Source organism: Phyllopteryx taeniolatus, chromosome 12, assembly GCF_024500385.1.
Source record: "Phyllopteryx taeniolatus isolate TA_2022b chromosome 12, UOR_Ptae_1.2, whole genome shotgun sequence".
Lineage (NCBI taxonomy): Eukaryota > Metazoa > Chordata > Actinopteri > Syngnathiformes > Syngnathidae > Phyllopteryx > Phyllopteryx taeniolatus.
In genome coordinates, this window is record NC_084513.1 from 15145760 (window position 1) to 15164404 (window position 18645).

The following is an 18645-nucleotide window of genomic DNA, read 5'->3' on the forward strand; positions in this document are numbered from 1 at the left end:
ATAATGGCACAAGCATTAATATTCATGCAAATGCAGAATAAAATGAGGGACAATATTTCCACAGGCTATCAAGTCCAAATGGACGCCAAGCAGCATCAGGTGACCAAACTACAGTTTCCAGCACACTCTTGTTCTTTATGACGAAGGAGAATTTGGGCCACGTTGAAAGAGAAAAAGGAATTATAATGAGATAAAAAAAGTTATGTTACAAAATTAAAGTCATAATATTACTGGGGGAAAAAAATTCAAGTTGTATTGCAACATGAATGTCAAAATTCTCACATAAATGGATACGCAACAGTCAGAGACCAACAACCACTGTCTCTCTCTTGAGAACTGCCATACACTGTATCGTCATCTAGTAATATTACCGGTATTTAGTATTTGGTAAGTAAACCACTTCTGATTGATGATCAAACAATCTCTATAAAATAGGCAATGTAGTCAGTGTTGTTCTTTCTCAGGAACAAACAAATTTTTGCACAGTCGCTCACATTAAAGTGCTCTTACTGAAGATGGCGATGTGCCAAAATATACCCACTTAACTTTATTCTCATAATTGCAACTTTATTCGTACAATGTTTTAACTGTCTTGTCTCCCCCCCCCCCCCTCTTTTCAATGTGGTCCTCATATTCCTTTGTACTTTGTAAACAGTGAGCATTATGAGCCTAAACAAAACGACCTGCCGACAAACACTACACTGGTCACATTGTGCGCTGCTGAATAAAGTAGTTTTGGTTGAAGTAATCCTTGAGGTCTGTTTTAGCAAGCTTTTAAAATGGTTTCAATACAAGTGATTTGGTCACGTTTATAGCAGCACACACTGCTCTAAAAGCCTTCATATGTTTGTTCAGCTGTTCAGATTCACACTGTTTGTAGCTGTAAAGTCTGTACTAGTGCTACATAAGTCTGCAGCCCCATTAAAGGTTAAAACGTGAGAATAAAAGTCTTCCCCTTACTTGTCTTTAAATTTGACTTTCACTGGAATGTATGTTCACCACGGACGATATGCGAGGAGAACTCATAACGGTCCTTGCTGTGATGACCACAGATGTTACATTCCATCGGATCCCTGTATCCATGGCAACCCATGTGGATGGTGTACATGACATGGTCCAGGAAGAGCACTTGGCAATGGTCGCACTGGAAGGCCCGTAACTCCCGGCCTTCTCGCCCAAACACCCGTACCCCTTCTTGGACTGCAGGCTTCTCTGCAGATTCTCGCAATACCCCACTCCCAGTTCCTGACCCAATTCTGGGTAACACATCTTTCACATGATCACCTGAAAAAACTGTAGGACTTGAGCGTGACCTGAGACTGGACGGGAGATGGCTACTAGGGTTCGCATGTCGCTCCTGAGGGCTGCTGCCAGCCGACTCAGGTGAGTCTTCTCCGCTGTTGCTTGGCGTCTCTTCATGTCTTGACTGGGTTGGCTTACCATGCCGAGTCAAAGAAGCGGGCCCATTGGAGGTGGTGTGGCTAGGGAAAGCAGAGGGTAATGGGGGCTGAGATGGCAGTGAGTCAATATTCCCTGTGCGCTCAACTCTGTGATCTAGAGGCAGAACGTGATGGTAGAGTGGGCTGACCATGGGCACAACCTCAGTCATAGAGAGGGGGTGCCCTGTGTGCTGGAGAATGGGCCGAAGTGTGTCTGATCCCAAGTATGTCATGGCATTACCCAAAGATTGGTCCATCATGTGAGCTGACAACAGTTCAGCTTGCTTCTCAAACTTGAGGCCCATCTCATATCCCATTTCAGGGTAGCTGTAGCGCAGCATCTTTTCACCTGTTTAAAACAGAGCAATATTAAGAATGGTGTTTTACAAGATTACAACAAGGAAATTATTTACACAGCCATCACACCAAAGTCTAGCCACAGCACACTCCCACTGACAGTACTACACAATACATGACACATAGTTCTCTTCTTTAAACAAAAACAACAACAGCAACAACAAACCAAAAACAAAATGTTCTGTCTTTTCCTAGTCAATATTTGATAATTATTTTACTAAAACATATTGTAGCATTATGGTCATAGGTGGGCAGAGCAAAGATTTTTGCTGCTGCAAAGTACAGTATTTGTGAAGTTGTTTGAGTCTCTTATACACCTCACAGCAATAAAGATCACCAGCCAGGTACATATATTTTTCAAAAAGTGGCTGAGGAGAGGGAGTTACTTTTTAAGCCACAAAAGAGCCGTAAATCAGGTATAAGGAAGCCAAAAGTCAGAACATTTCCTTTCTAGCTTTAGTCAAACTGTAGTTTGTCATTTACATGTTGTACTTGATGCTCAATGTGTGAAAGTATAAGGAGTGGAAAGCCCCATCCATCTACTAAACTAGACCAACCTCTCCAGAACAGGGATGCGGTAAACTGTTGCATCTTAATAAGATTGCAAGTAGCTAAGTTACAGGTGTACGTAACCGCAAAATGAAAACCATTTCCTTGACATTCTGTCCTGAGGTTGCTCTAACTTCCTCCTTGTGTATCTCTTATGCATGCCAAAATATAGTCCAAACAATAAAACACAATCTAAAATTGTGTGTTTAATGGAAAAAGAGGGACCACAAAATTAGTAACATAAATAAATAAATAAGTAAATAAATTTCTACAGTATATCACCTGTAAATGGACTGTAACTGTACTCCACCATGATGAGAGCTGTATGTAACATTTTGGTTACGTGAATGAGTTACACGTGGGACCCACAAATATTAGGAACAGCTCTCAGCATATTGCACTCCAGTTCCACACCACAGGAAACTACAGACTCAATAATCAATGTCGTATTAAATTAATACTTATCTTAAAAGTCAATAAAAACGCAATATTATTCAAAAGCAGTATTTTAGTATTATTATTATTATTATTATTACAGCTCTTGTATTACATTGGACAAGTTGACCTGATGTTCTGGCTCGTTGATCTGGTGTGTTTTCAAGGACAGAATATGATTTCGTAATTTGAATATTTCGTGACACAAAACTCATTTCCTTATCATTTATATATTTCATTGATTACATGTATTGTACTTTCAATCATCTTGTTTTGAAGTACTTGTGCTCCATCCATCCATCCATATCCATCCATCCATCCAGACCAGGCTCTTCCTGATGGATAAGACATTTAAACCAGCCAATTTGCTGCCCGTGTTGATAAATACCCACCAACAAATTTCTGGGGTGTGCTACTCTTCCTTTTCCCAACATTATTATGCATTCTTTCCATCACGAGCGGCCGCTCAAACGTAGTCATAGGCCTTGGCTCTTTAGGGACGTCACCTGGGGAAAAATTATCACAATAAATAATTATCTTTATTGGAAGCAGAAATTTGAATTTACCGTATTTTTACGACCATAAGGCGCCGTTAAAAGTCTTACATTTTCTCCAAAATGGACGGGGCGCCTTATAATGCGGTGCGCATTATGTGTCCACCGAGTTCCAAAATCTATAAATGTTGTTGTGTGATGAGTGCTCTGCTTGACTGACTGGGAGCATTTCCTGCCGACACGCTGCTTATACAGAGGAAAAGCGGACGTGGCTGAGGACAGCATGCGGACGTAAAGAGGGAAGGGTGCCCGTGAACAGTACGCTAAAGGCACGCCCCCAGTAGGTATATAGCGCAGGTATGTGCATTGTGCAAAACAACATCGGTTTGGCTAAGGACCCCCGAAAATGGCACCTACGAAGAGACACGTTTACGAAGCACAGTTTAAATTGCAAGCTATCAGTTATGCGGAGGAACACAGTAGGAGCTCACCATCTTCCGCTCCTACTGCAGTAAAATATTGCCGACAAACATCCATCCATCCATTTTCTGAGCCACTTCTCCTCACGAGGTTCGCGGGCGTGCTGGAGCCTATCCCAGCTATCATCGGAGGGCACATACAAACAACCTATCCCAGCTACCATCGCAGTGCACATACAAACAAACAACCATTCGCACTCACATTCACACCTACGGGCAATTTAGAGTCGTCAATTAACCTACCATACATGTTTTTTGGGATGTGGGAGGAAACCGGAGTGCCCGGAGAAAACCCACGCAGGCGCGGGAAGAACATGCAAACTCCACACAGGCGGGGCCGGGGATTGAACCCCAGTCCTCAGAACTGTGAGGCAGACGCTCTAACCAGTCGTCCACCATGCCGCCTTGCCGACAAACACATCCAGCCCAACCACATCACCAACATGGACGAGGTGCCGCTCAGTTTCGACATCCCGGTGAACCACACTGTAGAGAAGAAGGGGACCACCACGGTAGCGATACACACAACGGGGCACGAGTCGGCTTTTACTGTTTTACTGTTGTGCTTGGTTGCCATGGTAATGGACAGAAACTGCCACCTATGGTGATTTTTAAGAGGAAGAAGCTGCCTAAAGAAAGGTTTCCATCCGAAGTCATCGTTAAGGCCAATCAAAAGGGCTGGATGGACGAGGGGAAAATGAGAGAGTGGCTGAGTGAGGTGTACGTAAAGAGACCGGATGGTTCTTTCCACGCGTCACCGTCCCTGTTGATCTGTGACTCCATGCATGCCCATCTCACAGCCGCTGTGAAAAACCAAGTGCAGCAAATTAACTCGGAGCTTGCCATCATTCCGGCAACCTTGATGAAGTAACTCCAACCGCTGAATATTGGTGTAATCAGGGTGAGCGGCGTGGGAGCGATGGATGACAGATGGAGAACACAGCTTTACTAAGACTGGGAGGCAACGCCGGGCAAGTTATGCCACCATATGTGAATGGATTGTGGACGCTTGGGATAAGGTATCTGCTTTGACTGTTGTCCGAGCTTTCGCGAAAGCCGGCATCATTGCTTAACAGCTCCCCGGCAACGAGACTGACTCTGACAATGACGAGAGGGACCTCGGCGTGTTTGTTTGAGAACTTGCCCAGCTGTTCATTTCGATTACAGAACATGAGGACTTTGATGGATTTGTGAATGAGGCTTGATCAAAAAATAACGTGAGTACATTGTTAAAGACTTCAATAAAGTATAACCGAACTCAGTTTTGCTCCCGCTGCCTTTTTAAAAACATTGTTTCAGCGTGCATGCATGCTACCGTATGTTTTACCATGCCTGCGCCCAATAATACGGTGCGCCTTATGTATGTGTCAAATACAGAAATAGAACCTGTAATTGAGACTGCGGCTTTTAATGCGGTGCGCCTTATGGTCGTGAAAAAATGGTAAATTGTTTTTTAATCCATAAATATAACAAAATAGCAATTGTTGATCGTAATTTTGTTGCATATATGACAACAATAACATTATACAGTGGTACAATCGAAAGTCAAGGCACCACTTAAGGGGGAAAAAAAAAAAAAGCTTCTCTGCATATTGGTGTTGTTACACTTCGCATTGTATTGTTTCTTGGGCCCCATTATTGGAGCTTTGCAAGTTTACATTTCTAAAAATACAAATTACCTGCATAAGCGCCCGTGCTGGCAGTTGGGTCCAGACCAATGCTCTGCAGGTAACTATGGCAGCGCTCTTTGTGCTCCTCAAGGGAACTGCGCTGTTTGTAGCTCCGCCCACAGTAGTTACACTTGTGTGGTTTGCCAACTAAAAGTGAAGACATACATGAGACAAGACATTTATCATTTAATTCATTCACGGCTGCACTGAAAAAGAGTGTAGGCACTATTTGGCGGTATTAAAAGACATCATGCATCCCACTCGTGCAAACACCAAAAGTACTCCTCAGGGTTCATCAAGGTTCCAACACAGTCAACACTTTGTTTCATATCATTAATCAGTAGTGACTCTGCAAATGGCACGGCTTTTCTTTCTTTCCAACACATATTTTATATTTAATGCAGAGTGGTGGTCTTGTACTGCTATTCGATACAGCACAGGAAAAAATAACAGCTCTCTGTACAGGGGCACATCAGCTTGTAGTTTAATAGCCTAGTGACTGTTACAGGCAGATTGCATTTTTTTCCCCACTAGCTTATTGGACAGTTATTCACCCATATAAGGGTCCCAGGTAAGGGACGTGACATGACCAGGTGAAAAAAATCCAAGCAATTCTGTTGATCTACTTTGTTGGAGTGAAAAGATAGGATTTTATTTAAGTTGTTCATAAATGTTATAATAGTGAACTGTTTTCATTGTCTGTGCCATTTATAACATTTCTGTAAGTATAGAATTAAGAATTTTAAAAAAGTATGTGATTTGACAGATATAGACAAATTCCCTCCATTGATTACTTTTAAGATTGCATTATGCAGGCCCTTTAACTCAAAATATGTGCTCAAGTATTTTTTTGTATTAACAAATACAAAATTCAGAGGCTAATGACAAGTGTGTTGTTTCAGTATTATTCAAGTGTGGGTTGTTATACCTCCTACAGGGCGAGCGAGACATGAATACCATTTTATATTTCGCAACCCACCAACATATGACATTGTGCAGATGTTGGATAGACCTTTAAGAATTAACCTTTCAGATGCTATTCTTATTCATGTAAATAGGCAACAATGCTCTCTGAGAATCACTTCAATGCACTCCTCTTACAGTGCATTTACATCTAATTTCACACTATATGGACCAAAGTATCACAACATTTGGCCTTTCCATCTACAAGAACAGAAACCAGAGGAAACTGTCAATATCCAAACTATTCCCACTCAGTTGGAAACATATATTTTTGCAAAAGTGTGGTAATTTGAGGACGATTCAACTGGAACTTAAATTGGTGGACTTATTAATAAGTCAATACTTGCGTTCTATTAGAAACTCAAAAGTCAAACACAATCCATATCATGATGTTGACTGATTTCAGATTGAAATAAAAAGAAAATTCAACTTGGACTTATGGTTTCAGGCAAAGTCAATAGTGTACATTTAATGAAGGACCACACTACTGCACCTACTACCATAAAAATAGCAAAAAAGCTAAGTGAAGCAAACATAAGAAAAAACACTTCACCACCGAAAAAGGGAACTGTGTGAGTAACCCCTGAACCTGGAAATGACAGTGCTGTCTGACCTTTATTTTAAAGATGCAAACAAGGGGAGAGCACATCCTTTCTGATAGGAAAGTAAGTTACAGTTGACAGACTCAACCAGGGATCCCTTTTTAACTAACACTTTCCTCCTGGGTAAGTCAAGTAAGATGAAGAACAGCATGTACTTGGTTCCTAGCAACAAAGCATTTGCAGGGAGATAAATACATCTATACCTGACAACACAACAAGCATGCTTGGCCTTTGTCACTACTGTCGCTGTGTGATAGCATTTTTTATTTTATTTTATTTTTTTAAATACTTTTTTTAAATTTCAAGCAAGACAAAATTCACTGTCAATAAAAACATAAAAAAGCATTGTTGAAGACAACCTCAATGTATCCCACCTGGTTGCAATAATAAGGCTGGCTCAAATTAATCTTGATAAAAACAAACAATTGAATGACATTGAATTTACCATTATAAAAATCAAAGTGCATCAAAACTGAAAAAATGTTGCGATTTCAAACATGGTTACAACCGATTTATAATTTTTAAAAAAGTTTGTCGATGAAGAAAAGCAATTGGTGTGCATGCATTTAATGTTTCTTTACAAAGTGACATTGCCAACTACTGGCCTGGCATGCATATTACAGTGCTTTCAGCTACTCCATATGGACAGAAATTGTTCTGATACTGTGATCTGTACTTGACATTTTTAAAAAATGCACCAAAATAATAGCATTTTACCAAGTTGCTCTCGAGTAAACTGTAAAATGTAATGGGCTCTCCATTGGCCCCTGTGGCACACCACTCTACAACCTCCCCACTCCCACACACACACAGACACACAATTTTGTGGAATTTCTTTCAGAATCTGTCATTATATACATTTTTTCTATCGAAAAACAAATGCAACAGTTCAGTAAAACAACAAGGCTTATGTTATCCTAAGACTTTGGCACAGTGACAGTACTGTGTATACGGTGTGGTTTTAACATCCTATCTAAAGCAGGGAATGACAGAATATGTTTGGGAACATCTCAGAAAAGTTTAAAAAAAAAAAAAAAAAAAAAAATGTTCTTCTGGGATTAAAGACCCAAGGAAGAGTCTTACCAGCATGAGTGCGCAAATGACCCGTTAGAGCATCACGGCGGCGGCAGGCATAGCTGCAGAATGGGCATTTGAAGGGTTTTTCACCTGTGTGCAACTTAATGTGTCGGAGCAGATTTCCCTTCTGCGTGAATGAGACACCACACTGGTTGCACTGGAATGGCCGGTCACCTTAAGGAAACACACACAGGAATTCACCTCACCACACTTACTGTCGACATATTAAGGAAATATCAATATTACATTTTCAAAATTAAGAAAAAAACCCTACTACATTCCAAAACACTCCTACATTCATTTGTGAACACTGAGTGTAAATGCAAATAGGAGGCAATGAACTATATATACAATAATAGTTATTAAATTAATACCTTTCTGATAGTTTCAACAATAAAAAAAACATTATTATCTGATTTTTGACAGTTCACATGTATAATTACTGATCATCAGATTTTTGCAAGTATAGGTAATGTTTTAGCCGCCATGTACCTGTATTTATAGTGGATGAGAATTTTAGAAATGTGTGTCATTTGATAACGCAATGCATATAAATTGCAAACAAAATAATTGTCTATATATATATATATATATATATATATATATATATATATATATTCAGCAGCAGGATGTATTTGTTGTTGTACATACTTTAACCACACTGTTCACATAGAAAATGATTTGATCAGCAGTCAGTTGGAAAGGAGAAATGTAATCCTATGCTGTGACAACCACGGCTATAATGGCGTCAGTTGGAACAGGTTGCGGGGGATTCCAAGGATATTTTTCCCTGATAATAATTTCAAGTCTGAGTTATTGTCTTGGAAGAAAAAAAAAAAGTAAAAGTAAGGGCTCCACACCCCATGTTAAAGAAAATGTATGACTAATTTTAAAGATGTGATGTTTTTCTCCAAATACAATACCGTTTGGATGGCGACTGGTTGCATCCATGGCCATGTTTTGTCCGGATAACCCATCCTGTGCATTACTTGGGCTCCCAGTCATAGATTCCCCCAGAGATGTCCCTTCTTCTCCTGTTTGGGCCTCACACACTGGACTTCTGTTGTCAGCATCCTCCCTTGTGTCTTCTTGCTTTATCTGTTTGTCGCTCAGTTCTTTAACAGCAAAACAGGGATGGATAGTTTACACACTTTAATTTAGATTAGGCAGGATATTTTACCAGAACTGGGCTAAATTTAGATTTCATTGCGGTACAATTAATTAAATTATTAGAAGACTTCACTGGAGGATACACTGTAACCTGGCAACTGAATGCGTAGGAAGCTTTAGGATGGACTGACACAATGCCAAAAAAAAGAGAGGAGAGAAAGATAAACAGGCTGGTCTGGTTCCTGGCTGTTTTTAGGGAAAGAGGGAGTGTCGAAGGCCATGTCGTTTATAGCACCTTCCCAGCAATGGACTCCAGTCCAATGATAAGGGTAAGACGTTGCGAAATTGTGTGTCTGTGGGTGTGAAGATAGTAGTTGTGCACATACTCTAGTTACGCCTAGGTGCACTCAACAAACTAATGGATTGTACAAGAGCAGCTTCCAGACCTTTCTTAAACTAGTACACTATATGGACAAAGGTATCTGGACACAAAAGTCAATCTATTGTTCTTCCTGAATCATAATTACTGACCTTCATCAAAACATTTGGGAAAAGTCATTTGTAGGAAATGTTTGGGGATGTCAATTTTCTGTGCTCTTATGACTCTACCCCAAAGTACAAAAGGAATATCCGAAAGAAGTATCATTAGACGAGTGCTCAGGCCTCAACCCAATTCAACACTTTTGGTGATGACTTGGAAGACCCATTGTGAGCCAGGCCGTCTCTCTGGTCCAACACTCAGTGGGCTCTGACCTTCAATATGTTGTTTTGAAGAAATGGATAAAAGGTTCCAAACACTCACACTGCGATCTTGCTGAAAGTCTGCCTAGAAAATCGGAAGCTGTTATAGAATCAAAGGGAGACAAACTTTGTATTTCCACTGTCTGAGGGTAAAGTATAATGGCCAGGTGTCCCAATACTATTTTTTTTTTCTTCAAACAGTGAACATGTCCACTTCTATTTGTATTTAGTAATATTGGAACAAATTGTGAAGATGTATTGTCGAGTTTGAGGGAAATATAGTATATGACTCATGACTGAACGGGGACCAGCTCATTATTTTCTTTATTGCTATATTTTATTCAATGATTGTGCTAATCTGAAATGCCTTATCGTTTAATTTGAATCAGATTAAAAGTAAAAGAAATGTGTTTTAGGTGAACATTAATCTTTTCTTTAAAGAAAGGTGCACATTTGATAGAATTCTTTATTAAATTTAGTTGTGGTTTTGATGATGAGCGTTTAAAAAAAAAAAAAAAAAAGAAAATACTTTATCACAGCAGCCAGACTTACAGACCTTTGATGTTCCCACATATGAAGAAATGTGTGCAATGTTGAAATTCTGCTGGAAGTCTGTCCTCTAATACACCAGGGGTGCTTATAGGATCAGAGGTTCAGGGGTGCTGGGATTCATTTTTGAATCAGTGCTTCAGCACCCCAAAAAGAACCCAAGGACTACACAGTGTTCTCCCAAACGTGTGTTACCGCTGATGTGAAATGTCATCACTGATGTAAAGGGGCTTTGTAAGTAGACTGTGTGAAAATCCCAGGACATAGAACTTACTGGTCCAGATGATCCGGTTTTAGGATTTACAACATCAAAAATAATGCTGTGACCACATTTGGTTGTTTAAGTGCAGCTTCCAATCTGACTACATCCTTCAGCTGTCCCCTTCAGGCAATTGGAGCCTCATTCAATTTAACCCTTTAAAGTTCGGTCAATGGAGTTGAATGATAAAAGAAGGAATTAGCAGCAGACATTTCTACAAAGCTTCTAAAGCTTCCAATTTATATTTCCACTTTAGGAGAAACATTGTGAACAAGCCTCGTCTTCACATCCGTATCCTGGCAACAAGGAGCGGACCTTGCATCTTTACATCTGTCTCCTCTCAGTGTGACTGAGTTGAATGTTTCAAGCGGTCAAGTGAGGATTATTTGAAACACTTTCTGGAATAAATGTATTTCACATTTGAAGCAAATTATTAACCCGTTTTTTCAAATAAGAGCAAAGTGCATCAGTGTATGTGTTATGAATAACGCCATGTCGGTGATAAAATGTTTTCACATGGTGATATGGGTTAATGAGTGAGTGGGCTCATCTTAAATATGAATCTATATAGTTGGCGGCAGTCATGACATCACAGCCCTAGTACTTTCTCAAGTATGAAAACATCAAATCTCAACGAGTCATCATTTGGACATTCTCTGATGAGAATTGTATTTCATTGCACCTTCTCATTCTCTTTAATGTACATGTTTAATGTGATGTATGTATATTATAGTTGAGCTGAGCACTCACCACTAGGGGAATTACAGCCATAAAGCTCATTTTGTCCATTAGATGTTGTCATTCTTGACTTCTCCTTACCTGGAGAGCATTGGCCATTACCTAAAAGAAAAAGACAAAGTTTCCATTTCCTTTTTACATGTAATTCAGAGTAGTAATTGAATAACAATTATTTAAATAAATAAAATGATCTAATATGATCCTTCTGTATTGTTTCATAGTAATTTATTTTGTGTGTCTGCCTTAATGTTACTGTATGCTTTCTTTCAGGGGTACAGCAACATCAGGCCATAGTTTGCCATTAAACAGCCACGTGGGTATGGTTGGCATATATTTCTAGGTGGCTATGAACTCTGCATAGCAACACATGACCAAGGATATGTGTGTGCAATGTTGTCAGTCAGCGTTACTCTGTGTGACAGTTACGTTCTATTCCCATTGTGAAGTTTTATAATAAATCCAACTGATTTACAGTATCTTCATGTTTGTGCGATTTAATACACATAAAATTGACACTAGAAGAGGAACAGAACAAAGCAAATCACACGAGAAGAATCACTATCAAGTAATCAATAATGCCACTGAAAGGGATTATGGATGAATTAAAATTTGGAGCCATGCAAGATAGATTGTGGGAAAAAAAAGCATAGAGGTAAGAAAAAAATAACGGAGAAAGAAATTATTTTAGTTAAGGACAGGTTGATGAAAATACAAGTTGTACATTGAACTTCTACCAATACATCACATAGTGTGTACTGCACATACTGTATATCTGCACATACAGGGTTTTACTTTATCAGCGTTTAAAAAAGCACAGACTATTTCCTCCAGCTTCTGGAATTGTGAAGGTAACTGCTGAATGCAGAAGGAAACGAGCTGAACTGACCTTATGTAACTATACTATCCTAATATCCAGCAAACATGGATCAGATTGCAACCTCTCAGCAGCTCAGGCTATGGATAGCCTGTGTCCAGTCGGAGGGAGAGCAAACTAAACCCTTATCCCCTTACAGCCTCCTCCAACGGGCTCACTTGAACAATACAGTGGCTACATGCAAACACCCCAACTGACCCAGCTGTCAGCTCCCAGAGGACCAGTGTTTGAGTCATCATTGCTACAGTGAAAAGCTTAATAAACCAAATATCCAGAGATAAAAACTAAAAAAATAAAAGTAATCGTACAAGAAATTGTGTTATGAATGAAAATCTGAGGACGATTGAGTCCAGTATTGCTGCAATGATTCTTTAAACAACAATAACAAAGATAAATCTGTCATTATGCCCACTAATTGCGACAGCTCAACTTTGTTCAACGACCCCTGCCATGGTATTGCTCCATTTTAGTGGCAGCTCCCCTGAGAGGGGCACACTGGATGATGCTGTGCATGACACAATCCTTAGGTCTGGGCTCGGGTTGTACGGCTTGGAGGAAATCTCAGGTGACCAGGTTGAGCCCTTTGCAATCCTGTCCTGGAGACTGGATTGGCCCAGATTTCTCTGAATTGTTTTCCATTACTTCAGTGCAGTATTTCCCAAAAATCTACCAGCACACCACTAAACAAAAATGTCACAAAAAGTATGAATAATGAAATAATGATGATCTCATCTTAATTTATTCACAAATTGACTTAATCGATGTGGAACATGCATGGGTTTGTTAATTTGAACACAAAGCTGATTGACGGAAGCCATGACTTATTCTGTTGTATGAATGGCAACAGTTGGATGGATACACAGGTTTATTTTATGCATTGATATTTCTGTCAATATGTCACTGTCATAGATACTGTAGATGAAAAAAATATATACATTTCTATTGAATAAACAAAAAATTTCCGTCAAATTAAGTGAAACAGGATGATTTCCCGCTGCATTCCTGATTATCTCTCACGGCACACTCCGGTTGGGAATCGTTGCTTTGGCGGGAACTCACTGCACAGACATTTGGGCTAGAATGTCAAAATAGAACATCTAAAACTGAATGTGACAATCATCCTCACATTAAATGAAAGGTGCTTCGAAAGCATTTACTCAGGACAAGTGGCAGCATCAAAATCACCAGGCTGTTATGTGTTAAATACTTTACTTTCAACACAACAAGGTGGGACAAGTGGAGAGTGAGTGGAAGCTGTGAAACATCAACCCTCTGTTCCACCAGCCCGCATGTTTGCCCGTTAGGAATGTTAAAATTTGAATTAAACCATAAGCTATACAGTTTAACATGTTTACGATGGCTATATTTGTCAAATTTAGGCCTTGGAAAATGTACAAAACATGTTGTGTTAGGTTCCAACGATTAACCCATATAGTTATACATCTGTGTTTGTACCTGCTGGGATTTCATATTCATCCTCTTTGATAAATGTTACATTGAGTCACAATTTACTGACACGTACAGTTCCCGGTTTATTTTTCCAAAGCATACTAACTTGAATCTAACTGTAATTAATTGATTAAACACTGCTTAATGTTAATTAAACAAGACTAGAGTCAGACTTGCACACAATCACAATGTCTGGCAGGACACAATCATTCTATGTGGTAGGGATTTGGTTTTTCCAGTCAACCACTCCCCCTTCCGTACTCGCAACAAACACTACTGGTCCTGCAACAAACTGCAGATTTAGATTATTACTTGATGTTTGGCATAGAATCAATGCAATTTCCCACAGAATCCACTGCAAGGCACATTTCAAAATTCATAAAGAAAATTAAACTATTTTAAAAGGTCATCTGAAAGATACATCATGGTCATTTAAATGCAACATTGCACTTTCAATCGGAAATACAGTATTAGTTTTGTTCCCTCAAACACACCCAGGCACTAAAAGTCTGTTTTCTGAGGTTAAAAAACACTTATGGAAGTACCAACAAGCAATTCCTATTGCAATGCAATTTATTTCACCTTAATAATAATAATAATAATTCATTGCACTTATGTTGGCACTGAAAGATGTTTTAGAATTTCATGCAGTATTCATTCACCTCAGTCACACTTCGTGGTGGTAAGCATTCGCTTACCTACTGCGCCACGTCACTCAAACTGCCAGGCTACACTTTTATTAAATCATCAATTTGAATCTACAGTATTCACTCGACTACATTCCCATCTGACTACATAAAAACAATAAGGTGATTACTTGCTTACAGATCCACAATCAAAGAGCTCCTATAATTGCATCTCTCAAAGGTAAGCCATAGATGGATGAGCGAGTCCTTTCATATTTCTATTCATTATGACGGTTATTCCCTCTGTCAACATTAATTCATATGAATACAAATCCCAAAAGAGATTTAAAAGTCCCCACCATTGTAATGAACAATAGGCTATTTGGTTTCAGTAACACTTATCGAGAAGTCTGCTGAAAGGAAACTAGCAAAAAGCAGTGATGGGCCGAAATGTGCCAATCCAGGCCTTGCGATTTTCAGCAGTATTTTTCTCTCACTTCAGTGAACAGTAACAGGTCTGTTCAGTGGGAAAATCCCTTAAATTGTATGAATTTGATGGAAATAACTCACAAGAACAATCAATTTAATAATACAATGGAAACTCCAAAGTAAGTTCAATGCTTCCAAATAGTCATTATTTGACTTCAGATCAGTGAGCATAAACTCTTTATGTTTGGTTTTTGCTTTGTTTTTTGTTGGTGTTTTTTGTTTTGTTTTGGTGATTCCACCACATAAAGATGCCAGTGATAGCAAAGAGGAAAAGAGGAAAGGTGTGATGATGACAGTTGAACTGGAAATGGAACTTATTGTGACGTTGGATAGCAGGACGGTGATATCTGTCCCTGCTACTCAGTACAATGCAGTATGGCTAAATTGACAAGTTGATGTGATTATGAAAAGAACGATGGAATCCTGCCTCTGCATGTTTTCCAACATGCCACAAGTCTGCATCATCAAATCAAATGGTGAGTTTATAATTTTTTTTCTCCAGCAGTTAACAGATTTTTTTTGTAAGCCAGTTAAGAATGTTAAAAAGCAAAGTTGACCCTCCTTTAGCAATCCTCTCATCACATCATGTTTTTTCCACCTACTATACATCATACATAATTTCTTTTTAGTAAAGTGAATAACTTATTTGTATACCTTTTTTCGGAGTTACTGTAAGAAGGTTAAAAATACTTAGAACATTGCCTTTACAGTTAATAAAACCACTTATAAGATGTCAACAGTTCCACGGTGAAATAGATGATTTGTTTTGAAATTTGAAAAAAAAAGAAAAGTCAACCAGCATGGTCAACTTTGGAGGTTTTACATTACTGTCAAGATCTCAAGAACCTTAAAACACACAAAAGTGAGAACAAAATACAGACTATAGCTTTTTTAACACTTTTTCAACACTTGTCCTCAGTAGGCAAGTTGCCGTACATTGAATGTATGGTAGGAGCAATATAAGGACTTACTTGCAGAGTAGCCATTAGGTGCCTCCATTTCCAGCGCTGGTGTGGTGCGGCTGAGGAGAAGACAATAATGCTTACACTTCAATACATATTTTTGCAAATATGTTTATTTTAGGTACTCTCAAGTTAGCTGAGCAAGTGGTGATGATGCATCCTGTTAAATAGAATGCTACAGAGATTAGATTTATCGGTCATCGTGGCAAAGACTACATTTGAATGGTCCGGAATTTAAGCACCAGGTCTTTGTCATGATATATTAAATGTAGTGCATCTGTATATGCCTGCATCTTCAATATACAGTATAACATCGGTGTAATAGATTTCAGTTACTGTTAAAATAAGTACAATTTTATTACTCGTTAATCAAGGTTGTTATCGTTAAGGTTAATCTTAAAAATATGCCTTGCGCTACACTTTGTTGAATTCATTTAAATAAAATAAATGTACTATCCTCAATGAATTTAGATTACAGTTGCCATTATCTAAGTCAATGTTCAGACTCAATCCTCTCACTGATCTCACTTGGGCCTCTTAACACCCAAAGAAAAACATAAAAGGGAGATAACTTGTATTTATTTCTACACTAGTCATGAAATTAATTGTGAGAAATGGTGTCATGATATGAACGTAATATACAGCAGCTTAAAAATCGTGAGTTGATATAATTACCTTCAAGTGTCTCTCCTGAGCAAAATTATGTGGCAATTTCAGTCGAGGACTGAGGGAGGGGATCAACGTCTCCACCTCCCTTAAAAGACCCAAAAAGTCCAAATCGCTTATTTCCTCTCGTGATATTTAAATAATACAGGGAAGCTCTGCATTGCTGAGTAAAGCAATTGGAAAACCCCCGCCAGGAAGGTGGTGAGAGCACGTTTAGAAACGCATGGAAAAGTTAAGGAGCGCATCTTCCCCCGATGGTGACCAAGAAGTCAGCGTCTCTTTCTGCGCGCCTCCTGATAAGACTTCAAAATACAATACCATTCCCCGAAAGTTCCACACGGACCCGACTCGACCTGATGTACAACAGGGACGTCGGAAAGGGAAGACTCGACGGGCTGCTAAGAAGGAAAGAAGCAGAGGGATGGATCAAACTGGATCCACCGGTTCCTAAGGAATTAGCCATAGCGACAGGGAGCAGCCAGTCGCTTTTCAAGGGACTGGAAAATCCGTTGGTTAGTCGCTGTTGAAAGAAAGCAAGTGTTGGAGACGTGACTCACTAATGCTGGAACTGCAGCGCCTCACACGTTGCATTGTAACTGGAACTCAATGGATACAATGCAGCAACACAGGTCACAACATTAGGGACACCTGCAGAATACAACATGTTGGCTTTATAGGGCAGTTTTGATGGACCTTGTCAGAGAGGTATTCATTTCAATCACATTTATAAAAAAAAAAATTGAAAAAAAAGCTGTAGTCTATAAATGTACTTATTAAACAATCTGACTAGTTTTCTTTACTGCAAATAATTTCCCCTCTGGAATGCTGAAAATATGTTCTTATCTTAAATATGTGTGGGCTATTTATGTATTGTCTTTACGGTTTCTAACATTTTGCCACTCGTTTGAGGAAAGGTTCACCAAAACTTTACAAAAACGTGTTGCACTTGCAAGACACGTATACATTTATGCATTTCTGACATTTTTCTTGTATTGACTCTTATTAGGCAATGTAGTTCTACCTACAATGAAGCGGTCAAGTAAGTAAAGCGATGAATTCAACGTTGATTTACTTGTTGACTATTTTGTACAAGCCATGTCCGCGATTCTCATCCAAAACTAAGACTAAAATATGTGAGGGAAGCATCGTTAAGTTTGTTTGATTTTCAGTCTCGCTTTATTTGGGGAATTCAGCACGACCGACCATGCAACAGGTGAACGGACCGAGCCAGCCCGTTACCTCACCAGCATGCACCTATATGTTGAATTACAATGTGAATTATTGTGCTTGACTTATTATTGTTATTATTATTATTATTATTATTATTAATTTACCTGAAGCATACGGTATTCTATCCCGTTGAGCTGCACGGCGAGCCAGAGTGAATATCTAGGTGCGGATCAGACTTCATTGTCGGAGCAAGCTGAGAGAGAAAGGAAGTCCTGGTCGGTTCCGAAGCTACTGCAGCAACAGTAAGCAGTTGCTATAAGATCCACCGCCGCCTTCTTTCCTTCCTTCTCCATCTCCCGCAGAGAGCCGCTGCAGTGACAAGTGCCACTACGGTGATGTTGTTAGTCTCTCGATGTCTGAATTTCTCAGTGAGAAATGGACCGGTCTGGATCTTCATGGCCAATGGTTCTTTTACGGACCTTCGATTCGTAACCATGAAGCAGATTGTGTTCATACACCGCAAAGTGTCACATTTATGCTTCCGGAATGTTGACTTTAATTTCCTAATTTTAGAACGTTAAAACTTGGATCTTACCTTATTAATACAGGTATAGCTTGAAGTGGAAGCAGGTGGAGTTTTAAAATATTTAAAATGCATTTATAATGGTGAAGTTTTTGGTCAGGTGTTTTAAATAACTGAACTTAGGGAACATCAATGCTCCAAGAGTGGAGTGAACAAATCACCTCTACTGGGACTCCCTCTTGTGGTGAGGAAGGAATATTACATGTTTGTGTGTGGTAAGCCATGTGAATGAATGAATACCTATGGAATCATGTTTGTGCCAAAATTAAATTGCAAATAACAAAACAAGACTATCAAATGAAACTTCTTCAATTGCAAGCAAAAAACTAAATGTGGGTGTGATTTATTTTTTTTCGTGTCACAC

General features: G+C 39.2%; 1 protein-coding gene across 3 annotated transcripts in view; it reads right to left on the reverse strand.

Annotated features, from left to right (window-relative positions):
* ikzf2 (IKAROS family zinc finger 2) overlaps positions 1-18200 on the reverse strand; it is a 20785-nt gene extending 2585 nt beyond the window's left edge. Inside the window, exons 1-10 of one of the 3 annotated variants that reach the window (XM_061792704.1) lie at positions 17863-18200; positions 17086-17176; positions 16538-16926; positions 15872-15921; positions 11475-11564; positions 8989-9180; positions 8156-8239; positions 5433-5570; positions 3173-3286; positions 1-1788 (exon numbers count right to left, since the gene is read on the reverse strand). The exon at positions 1-1788 is cut by the window's left edge and continues 2585 nt beyond it. In XM_061792704.1, coding sequence (XP_061648688.1) covers positions 980-1788; positions 3173-3286; positions 5433-5570; positions 8156-8239; positions 8989-9180; positions 11475-11564; positions 15872-15899 — 1455 coding nt within the window. In that variant the 5' untranslated portion in view covers positions 15900-15921; positions 16538-16926; positions 17086-17176; positions 17863-18200 and the 3' untranslated portion in view covers positions 1-979. Of the gene's footprint in view, positions 1789-3172; positions 3287-5432; positions 5571-8071; positions 8240-8988; positions 9181-11474; positions 11565-15871; positions 15922-16537; positions 16927-17085; positions 17177-17862 lie in introns of all 3 variants that reach the window. The other 2 variants (XM_061792701.1, XM_061792702.1) reach the window with 2 other exon arrangements.
* Positions 18201-18645: the final 445 nt, after the last annotated feature.